Source organism: Gymnoscopelus microlampas (assembly GCF_963454915.1).
Source record: "Gymnoscopelus microlampas genome assembly, chromosome: 13".
Classification (NCBI taxonomy): Eukaryota; Metazoa; Chordata; class Actinopteri; order Myctophiformes; family Myctophidae; genus Gymnoscopelus; species Gymnoscopelus microlampas.
The window spans coordinates 10,487,188-10,498,458 of NC_139950.1; the positions used below are offsets into that span (position 1 = coordinate 10,487,188).

The 11,271-nt window shown below is 39.6% G+C and overlaps 1 protein-coding gene across 1 annotated transcript; it reads right to left on the reverse strand.

The window, feature by feature from the left end:
• Positions 1-6,287: 6,287 nt before the first annotated feature.
• Positions 6,288-10,821, reverse strand: LOC311058138 (beta-galactoside alpha-2,6-sialyltransferase 2-like). Its single transcript, XM_084075453.1, has 2 exons — positions 10,739-10,821; positions 6,288-7,551 (listed from the first exon to the last, which is right to left on the reverse strand). Exon 2 carries the CDS (start codon positions 7,511-7,513, stop codon positions 6,530-6,532), a length of 984 nt encoding a protein of 327 aa, XP_083931579.1. The 5' UTR covers positions 7,514-7,551; positions 10,739-10,821; the 3' UTR covers positions 6,288-6,529.
• Between the last annotated feature and the right edge of the window lie 450 nt (positions 10,822-11,271).

Sequence of the window (11,271 nt, forward strand, 5' to 3'; positions counted from 1 at the left end):
GTGGAGGCGATGGTGATGCCGACAGTTGTGTTTACATTCGACATAACCTCGCGTCACCAGACTTTCCACCTCGGGAGGAAAACGTTTGACACACAGAAAGAGCTGTACTTGTCAAACAGCGACACCATGTGGAATAGGCTCTATGCACAGCAGCCATATTGGAAAGTCATTGGGCCTCTTCTTACTTCCCAGTTCACATGTGTTACCAATGATACTAATGAAGGCTCTGTTCCATTCTCGTCAGGGTGCTGATATTGTGCATGTTGGCTCACTAGAAACACTCCATTTTGGTTCCCAAATTGCCCCTTATGGTGGCTGTGTAACTCTGAGAGTGTACAAATGGAACCAAATGGACCCGTGGTGGCCGTAATTGTCACTTATTTATCTTTGTTGAGTGGTATATTATTGGGGTTCTTAGAAAGTTAAAGATGTACTACATTTTCTACTGTTTAGTTTGCGTAATTTGCATACTTGGCGAATTATTGGCCAAAAACTGGAAATAGCTATAATTTTGTTTCTAATTAAATTACAAAGGTAACCCAATTGAGTCTAATGTTTGACCATGTTTGTGATCTCCGGACATTCATCTATTACCATGGCGCAGTTGTGCAACCTCTCCTCATTAGCATAATTTGCATAAATAATCCAAAGATACAATAAAAATCAGGAAATTACTGCAATTTTCACCTTTTCCAACTTAGATAGATGATTTCAGACTCTCATAGACTCTAAGTCTATGTTTACATGTTCAGACATTATTACTTTGCCATAACTAAATCATGCAACCCTTTGTCATTAGCATAATTGGCATAAATGATAAGCTGAAAGCAGGACATAGCTACAATATAGCCAGCCACCACATGGAAGAGATTCCAGGGTGGCAAGCCTCCAACTACTTACCATGTGGAAGACGACACACCATTGGGGAAAGTATCAGCAACAGTTAGTCAAACAGCATCAAAGATGTCTATCTCGCAAGAGTGGCAATACATCTCTGGATTGAGTTCACTGACACTGATGTCTTTTGTCTTGCAACCAGATGGTACCATCAGCTATGCAAGCACACCTACGTACTTCATAATCGGGAACCAGAAACAGATTATCAGTAGGGCATGCACTTGGTAAAGGGATGGCGGAAGCCTTACAAGGGTTCCATGCCTTCTCTGTAGCTGACAAAACATTTTGCTGGTGGGCACTTGTACTCCTGGATTTCTCCTGGATTTGGTATCAAACTCCCAAAATTCACCAGAACACAGGAAATTACATCTACTATGAAAAAAATCGGAGTACTGTACTTAAGTACATAAGTATTAGATTGTTTTAATACTTTTTATGTTCACTCAAGTACACCTCCAAGACAAATCTTTTACTTTTACTCAAGTACGTGTCTAGGAAGGCTGTAAAGTATAGGCTGTGTTCTTCAAAGAAGGAAACCACCGTACACACTCTTCACTGTGGGATCTACATCATGGGTATTCAACAGGGGGTCCGTGACCTCTAGGTGGTCCGTGAAGTCACTGCAGGGGGGCCACCCATTTGTTTTTCTGATACTTTTTTTTGGTTTGTTTTAAATGTCTGAAAATATGCATGAATCCAACATACTATTAGCAAATATAAATTGTAAGAAAGGCTGCCCAACTATTAACCCCCACTGTGTGGAGGACAGTCGCAATTTAAGCAACAGATAAGTTAAACAATATATAGACTCAGACTAGTAAAAGTGTACATACCTCATATAATTACAAATATGAACGATAATAATTCATAGATAAGCCCTAACAATAAGCCGTTCAACAGAACCTACTGTTTTAGCCACGATTTTTCTGCCACTGTTCTGTGCTATTGTTTTATATTCTTTATTTTCTTGTTTTTGCTCTGGTTACCACTGTTCCTTGCTATTGTTCTATATTTTATTAATTTTGTTTTTTGCTCTGTTTTTTGCTTTTTGTTCTTCTTGCTCTGTAAAGCACTTTGCGCTGCATTTATGTCATGAAAGGTGCTATATAAATAAAGTTTATTATTATTATTATTATTATTATTATTATTATTAATATTATTATTATTATTATTACTGTAGAAAGTTCACACTTTTGAGTGTTACTTGCATAATGTCCTATGATGTAAACCACACTTCACACCCACATATGTCTGAGAAACGTTTATATATCCTTCTTCTGCCGAGTGTTTTTAAAAGTGTTGCATAGCGAGTGCTGACAACTTATTTAGCTATTTTTGTGCCTTTTATACTACTGGTTTTAACAAGAAACATGGAGACTGCCATGTTCAACTAAAACGTTTTCAGACTTTGACCATTAGTATCTGTACTTTTACTCAAGTACTGGGGTTGAGTGAGTACTTCGTCCTCCACTGCTTTTAAGTAATGAGGTGAGGCAGTTCATTGACAATCAAATGATGGTAACATTGTACCTCTAACTTAGAGAAACTCCAGGGGGTTTGATATTCAGTGATTTTTAAAGAGGTGGTGCCATGGTTTTGCACTTTTTCTGTTTTTCATGTGTCTATGAGGTTGATAGAACTTCATTAAGCCTCCTGGTGGTGTTTTTATGGTGTCTTGTGTCTTCTCTGACTATTTTGAGTTTCTACCTGGAGGCTGAAACCTTGAGGGTCAAACGTGCCAATGGAAAAACAGCGCTTTAGTGACTTAGTAAAAACATACCCTCCCCCTCATTATCATAACACAACAGGTGTGGGCATGAGGAGGAGGAGGGACTAGGACAGGTGGGTGGTGCTAAGGTGGTTGAGGAGGTGCTAAGGTGAGAACCAGGTATACTTAATGAACTGGAGGCGTGTCCACATAAAAACATAATTTTAACTATTTCTGTACACTTTTTTGAAAAAAAATCTTCCTCCTAGTATAACCATAATACCTGATGATTATGTTACGTTGACTGTACAAAATGTTGACTAATTACTTGACCCCCCCCCCTCCCCCCCAAAAAAATCTCCTGGATTCTGACAGTCCAATGTTGGCAGCCCTGGCATTGATGGATGATGACGTGGCAGATGGAGATCCTTCAATAACATGGTTACAAAACTATGTAATGGAAGATGCCATCGAGACTTGTGTTTATTTTGTTTGTATTCATACTTGGTCATCATTTCTTGTTTTCAAACCTTTTATGTGCACTATGCAGTTTAAAATAAACTTAATCTGGTAAATCTGTGACCATTTTTTATATTCTTTATTTTACATGAATGATATATTTTTCCATAATGTCTGCAAATGATACTAAAAAAGAAAAGTTGCATAACTTAGTTATTGGAATAGATTAATTTATGACATCCAAACTGACCACCTATATCAATTATTAGCAAAGATACCAATGCTTATGAGGAAAGGTGGCATGACTGCACCATTGTAATAGATACATTTCTTGACATCACAAACATGGACTTAGACTCTTGGATTACCTTTTGTAATGATTTTTATTCTCTAGTCTAGGTCATTCAAAGTCTACTCAGATGATGTGGATGAGAGAAGTTCATTGGCGAACAGAAGATGATGTCTCATTTATAGCAGCATAGAAGAAGAGCGATGCATCGGGAACACATTGAGTCTCAAGCAAGCGTCCAAGTTAACATGTTCTAATTTATTGAAAGACTAGAGTTTCGGGGGCTACGCCCCCCTCAACCCCAGCCGCGCACGGGGCTTTGCGTTTGTTGGTCCCTCCGTGTCCCTGTCTCTGTATCCGTGTAGCTGCAGCACAGAGTGGGCAGTATAGATGGGGATTATGGCTGTTAGAGGCATGTACGCGCACGGGGCCCGCGTGGGCGTGTGTATATGGGGGTAGACAAATTGTCTAAGTAACATTTGCAAAAAGGAAAAAAAAAAAAAAAAAATGGAAGAAAGTGTAATGTAAAAGTTACAAAATGATGAAAAATAAGTAGAAGAAATTATATTTTGTATGTTTCGCGGACCACCAGGGGGTGGTCCGCGCGGAAATCGTGGGATGAAAATTTCCAAAAGGAAAAAAAAAAAAAAAAAAAAAAAATATGAAGGTGGTTGCTTGTTTTTCTGAAAGCTGGCGAATGGCAGCCCTTTCTGCAAGATGGCGGCCGCCTGGTGTTGTTGTGATTTGGTCGTGCGCACGTGCTCTCGGTTACACAGCGTTGTACTGGCGAAGTATAGTTGTGGCTTACACAGACATGTCCAGACATGTTGTAGGTCCCTCCGTGTCCCTGTCTGTGTGTCCGTGTAGCTGCAGCACAGAGTGGGCAGTAGAGATTTCTGGCGCAGGCTGTGCAAACCTGGCAACCCAGCGCATGCTGCCGCACGTTACACCAGAAATGGTGCCTGGAGAAAATGGTGACCAAAAAAAAAGTTTGGAAAAAAAGGAAAAAACCCCCGCAGCGGCTGGCTGCTGTTGTGGTGATGAGGTCGTGCGCACGGTAAACGGTACGAAGCTGCCTCCCCTTCCGTTTTGTCCGACATTTGGTGAGTAGAATTAATTATGTTGCGCGGTGGAAAAGGTGTAGTGAGCAGTGAGATGTCCCCTACGCGAGGCGTAAATTCAGCGCGGCAGCCGTGGCGAGTCAGTTGGCGACATGTGGTCTGGCGGTGCGTTGTTTATTCGATAACAGAGCTGTGGGGTGTCGACACCGAGGGTGCGGAAGTCGGTCGCCATTTATATAGTTAGATAGGTCACGTATATACATTGACAGAATTTGTGTTGGACAGCCCACCGAGGTGGTCTGGTCTTGTATGGGCGTAGCTATTACACAGATAATAGATTATGCCTATACTGTATGTGTAAGTGGAGTGAAGTACTAAAGTTCATCAGATGAGATAAGCGAAGACATCGACAGGGGCCCTTTGCCACATCCTTGTTTGTCAAACAGATGTGCTGACGTGAAGCTTTGCGGTGGCCCAAAAGGACCCGAAGTTGAGCAATATCAACAGGCTTTCCACCACTGGTGCATGTGGCCCTTCTCGTAGAAGGAAGGCTGCGAGATGACTAGATAAGACATCCACGAATCCTGCAAATAACTGTCACCTCTGCAAACATTGCAAACATAGACTAGCTGTAACCACGAAACGGTAGAGTGACAAGGGAACAGGAAATAGGTTAAGACTCGAGGCACTGCACCTCGACACTTCCATCCAGGACAGGTTGCACCACTAACGTAAAGAAAGTCAATTACTTTTTCATTATGTCAGTGATGTGAAACTGCATACGAGGAGTTGGGTAGAGAAAAGTTAGGTAGAGGAAAGGGCAGCACGCATACATTGTATAATATTCACAACACCTTTCAAAGTCCAATAATTAGCCAATTATGCAAATTACACAAACTAAACACAACAGTAGAAAATGGAGATATCTTTATTTGACTTTCTAAGAACTCCAAGAATCAAAATATACCACTCAACAAAGATAAATAAGTGACAATTACGGCCACCACAATTTGATGGATAAAGTAGGCGACTAGGCGTGGTCGATTTTATGGCCAGGAGTCATTTTTTTTACTAAAAATGAATGGTTGGAATGGATTCAGCACCCCCAAAAACCCATAATTTAACATCGCACAAGTTCATATTGGCTGGGCAAAAATATGTTTTTTTGCCCAGGCCCTCCGGGTACCGCAACTTCGATTGGTGTGTTGTTAGACAACTTTATGAATACATTTGTGTAAAAAAAGGGCTAACTTTCCATAACTAAATACACAGGATACAGAATACACAATGGATACAAGCCCTTAGGGCTTTTTGTGTTATCCTTTTAGCACCATTGTAAAATCGTAACTAAATTGCAAAATGTTAATAAAGTATTCAATCAATCAATCAATAAATCAGTATCTTCCCAAAACTTTGGCACACAAAATCAGCTTACTGTGGACACGCATGCTTGTATTTTTTACTTTGAAATGTTTTTGAAATATTTCACTTTAATAGTTTTAAAAGTATAATGGAAGTCAATGGGGAAATATTGGATCTCACAACTTCATACTTTCACCACTCATTCACAATTTAATACAACTTCAGCTTACTGTAGACATGCATCATGCTTGAGATTTTTACTTTGAAATAATTTGTAAGTGCAAATTTAAAATCAATCTGACTTTTGCTTCATATCTATGATGGTGTTGGTCTCTATCGCCCTATAGTCACTGGAACCTCTCCATACCGTACATGTACAAAAAAAAACATATCAAGTGCTGACCCTGTAGCCACGGATGTTAATTCGACATTAGGAACCTGTGTGCACTCTATCAGTCCGTATTTTTAAATAGATATGTGTTTTAATCCAGTCTGTGCCTGAACCATATTATTTCCTCGTTTACATCCTGTTTACATCGAGGGTAATGCCAGCTTTCACCTGATGCGCCCCACCACTACCACCCATTGAGGAATACAGGGGATTTCCGACAGAATCCAACACAGATGGGATTAAAACATATCTATTTAAAAATACGGACTAATACGGTGCACACAGGTTCCAAATGTCGAGTTAACATCCGTGGCTACAGGGTCAGCACTTTATTTTAAAAAAATTGTACATGTATGGATATCTCAGATGTCACTGCAGTTGACAGTGCTGAATCCAGGAAGTGTCACCCTGCCTCTTCTGAGGTCAGTCTCAGGGCCTGTATTTATTTGCCGGATAAACTTCTTCTCAAATTCGAAGGGGTGCCAGTTGTACGCTGCGCCCTGTGCCCCGCAGCCGTAGTAATCTTCGTAGTAGTGGCACAGGGCTGTCTGCCTCACGGAGGGAATGTACTCGTACACGTGGACTTCGTCGCACAGCTCCATCATCAGTGTAATGCCCATAAAGCCAGAGGTAGGCGGGTTGGGCTGGATGTCCACCTGCGTGCTTCCCTGAATCACCTGCCAGAGCTGATCGACGTAGCTGGGGTGAAGAACGTAGAAGGGCTGACCAGGGTTCAGCCTGCGGCGCTCTACATACGGACTGAACAGTTTTCCATGGGCATACCACTGTGTCAAGTTGAGGTCATGAGGGGCTTTTTCCCAGGTCACCAGGGTGACATTCTTGTAGAGAGAGTTGGTGTCGAATTGAAATCGAGATTTATACAGAATCTGTTCGTTCAAGAGGCGAATAGTTGTTCTGGTTCCCACATCTTTCTCGTAACCCTCTGTTGGTGCATGATTGAACCGCATAACCGCTTCATGGGAATCAATCTCCTTGCCTAGTCCTGAGTGCAGCATCGCCCCAGCAGAGGCCACCATAGCGCAGGTCTTGATGCTGCTTTGGTTCTCCTGCCATCTGTGGAGCTGCTCCAGAGGAATGGAGGGTACCAGACGGGACCAGCCAAGCAAGGAGAAGGGCTGCTCCGATCCGTCCACTGTCCTCAGCCTTGCCTGGGTCTTCAGTTCACACAGTAGCTCCTTTGGGCTCTGGGTAGGCCTGCGGACGCCCTTGTATACATGGTACAGTTCCGGTTCAGATGCAGCCCGGAAAAGGAGAATCCAAGTCAGGATTACAAGAGTGCAAGGCAGGAACGCCGCCAGGATCAGCTTACGACGCCATTGCCTCATATTGAACTTATGCAATCTCTTTGTTCTACTGAGTTGTCCTGGACACAGTGATCGGAATATGAAACATAGAGAAAAAAGTATTTATGAATGAAAAGCTTTATTTTGAACATTTAGACACAATTAGACAACAGACTCAAATTGTTAGTAAGTACCTTGAGGATTGTGCTGACAGGTTTGTGTACATTGTTTCCAGTGGTGGAAACCAAGTAACCAAGCACACTTACTTGAGTACTGCACTTAAGTAATTTTCAAAGAATTGAAATGAAAATAGCTGATTTGCAAGCTCATGATGTGTCACATTGCGACGTGTTATGAGCTTGTAGATCTGCTATTTTCACTAATATTTATATTATGTTGAACATTTCTGGAAAATCTTTGAATTATTTTCGAAAATATCTTAATTTCAATACAATAATGCGTTGATATTAAAAAACAAAATGTAATTAATACGTTTGACTTAGACTACTTGAGTATTTTTAAAAGCATGCCATGCACTTTCGAATAGGCTACATAATAGACTCATATTCATGAATATCTTTGGCTTGACCTGTATCTGTTTGACCGTAGGTTTGACCTGTATCTGTACTGATTCACTCTCATCTGCATACGGTAAAATATTTTTAAAATCAGTGCTACGGTTAATAAGAAATGTCCACAGGAAGTTTGTTAGCAAGTTGTTGCACTCCTAATGAGTATCAAATAGTAACCTGATCAAAAGCAGATACTGGCTAGCTGATACCATTCATTCCATTAGCATTGCTAAAACATGCTAACAAGTCTAGAGTGGACATACTGTATATCAGCAATCTGGGAACCCATCGCCAAATAAAAAGGAAAAACAGCACCCTCTGCTGTTTTTTACTTATTCATTTGGCTCTGGGTGGAGCTGAACGGACGACCCGTGCTCAGGGAAACCGGGGTTTTGGTCTGCCTTCAGCCTTTCACCTCCGGTGGTGCGACTATGTTTTCATTCCCACTAACAATATTTCTCCACGGAACACTAACACCATTTCTCCCAAAGAACATGGATCGTTTTGGTTATAAGCCCACGGGCCACTTGTTTCTATGATAAAAGAGCAATTTAAAATGTTACTAACTTTTCGTGGTTTTGTCGGCTTCGAGGACGCTATTGTTAAATGAGTTTCGGTTTGTTTCCAGTGGGGAACGAACGGCACACGCGTAAATCCCGCCCACTACATTTGATTGGGTAAAGCGCGGCCTGCTTCCTGATCTGATGGCACGCCCACTTGTAGCCAATGTGCACGGGTTATCAACACGGCTACCAACAGATTCAAACGCAGAGCAGAATCTGTTCTTGAGAGATTAGTATATCAGTAACAGAAGGGCAGATTTTAAAAGAGTTTTCACGTTTTTGACCAGTTCCTTGGTAAGTGTAATCAAACCCAAAAATGAAAAACTGAACTATCCCTTTAATACAGTTTGCCAACAAATAGCAAAAATCACACAAGTAAAAAAAAATCTGTCCATATAGTAGTATGTTGCAATAGATTAGGTAAGACTACAGTAAGTAATTAATGGTGCTGTATATATATATAATGTATATGTATAATATATTATAACTGTTATTTTCATGATCTAAGACAATTTCATATGTTCTTCAGATCAACATGTTAAGTAATGTAACATGCTTACTGTATGTAGCCCTTACTGGTAACACTTGCTCATAAGGTACCCGTAATTAACACTTAATTTATGATTACTTAATACATTATTTAAGCGTTAATTGAGCAGTCATTCCTTGTAATTCTAACATCATTAGTTAATCATTAGTTAAGCAGAGTTACTTAATACATGATTTAAGCGTTAATTAAGCGTGGATTAAGCATTAATTCATCATGAATTCCTTGTAATTCATCACTAAGTAACCTCATTATTTAATCATTAGTTAAGCAAAGTTACTTAATACATGAATTACAAGGAATTCATGCTTAATTAATGCTTAATTAAGGCTTAATTAACGCTTAATAAACGCTTAAATAATGTATTAAGTAAAATAAGTAATAATGTAATAAATTAAGCTTTCATTACGGGCAGTGGTGGACAGTAATGGAGTAAATGTACTTGAGTACAGATTTTGAGGACCTGTACTTTACTTGAGTATTAGATTTGGCAGTTGCAAGGAGTTGCATTGGTGTGGTTGACCTTAAAACGGTTCAGTTGCAAGGATATGAGTTGTGATTTGTTTTCTTCCCTAAAATGCAATTGGCCACACGTCTGCTCTCACACTAGCCGTGTTTCTGGATTCCCCCTCTGCTCGCCTCTTTACACCCCTATACACCCATCTTGTATGGGTGTATAGGAGTAAAAGTATTCAGTTATGGTTCCACAGTCATTTCTATGCTTTTATAGGTGTTTCTGCAGGCTTTGTATAACGTAGTGGTTCTACAAGCACATGCAAGTGCATGCAGTGCAGGTGGTTTCAGAGAGTTACTTCTCTGAAACAAGAGTTACAAGGTCCTGTAAATTCATTGTGAAAACATTACAGCAATTCATTGATATAAAAATTAAGAAATGTACTTCTACTTTTACTTTTACTTGTACTTTAAGTCTTTTTCAAAGCATGTACTTTGGAATACTTAAGTATATTTAAAAGCAATGACTTTTTTACTCTTACTTGAGTAACATTTTGACTGAGATACTTTGACTTATAGTGGAGTAAATTTGACCAGGAGTATCTGTACTCTTAAGTACCTTATCATAACTTTCATCAAAGGAAATCATCTTGAAAAGGTGGCTAGGAGTGTAATAAGAAGTTTAAAAAATTAAGGCATTATTCTGTCATAAGCAAATAGTTTCTTCTTTGGCATAATTTGCATGTATTTGTAATAAATGGTTTAGAAGGAAATATAACAATAATTGACATCTCCACAAAATGTGATGGGTACTAAATGTGTTGTTTCTGTATGATATTTAGGTGCTGAATCAATTTCTGTTTTATAATGAGGAGTAAAAGTTTACTTAATAATAATAATAATAATAATAATAATGATAATAATAATGGCCAGTTAAAAAGTTTTGATACATCTTTAAAAAATGTACACAAAAATCAAGAACAAAAAAGTGCTACTGGGCCAATTAAAACAAAACTGTGCATTCACAGGCAGATGCGTTTGTTTTCTATACACATAAAAAAGAACATGCTACACAAAGTGGAAAACAGCAAAATACAAAATGTTCAATGTTAATTGTAGTTTCTGCACTTACATGGCTGTCTTGCATCCAGTGGTGCAGGCACAGGTTATTACAGTAGCTCCACACAAGCTTCTGGAACTGGAGGCAGTGACATGAGTTGAGAAACTCAGTGTCATATTCATTCTGACACTCCCTATTTTCGTTTTTCATGAGCCATGTGGCTGCAGGAAACTCCAAATGTTACTGTTAGGGTATCAGATTCTACTCCCATTTAAATGAACAAATTGCTTCTAATTGCCTTCTAATGTTAGCTAGGAAATCAATAATGACAAAGTGGGTTGTTCATTAACCACCAATGAAGATAGAGTGCCGGTTCATCTGAATTAGTCTTTCATCCAGAACATGCTGTTCTCTCTGGGGTGGGCGGCAGAGGATGCTACCAAGGAGAAGGAGTTCAACTATCTATGCTCACTTGTATTTTGAACTCACAGGCTCCCCTGTGAGTTATACTTTGGTCTATAGGTATAAGTGAATAACTATTTCTTCATTTTTATTCTACCTTTATTTACAGGATGCAGGTAAAATCTTTATTTATGCAGGTAAAA

Coding starts and splice junctions, on each gene's coding strand:
- LOC311058138 (XM_084075453.1), bottom strand. CDS start 7,513: ATGAGGCAATGGCGTCGTAAGCTGATCCTGGCGGCGTTCCTGCCTTGC.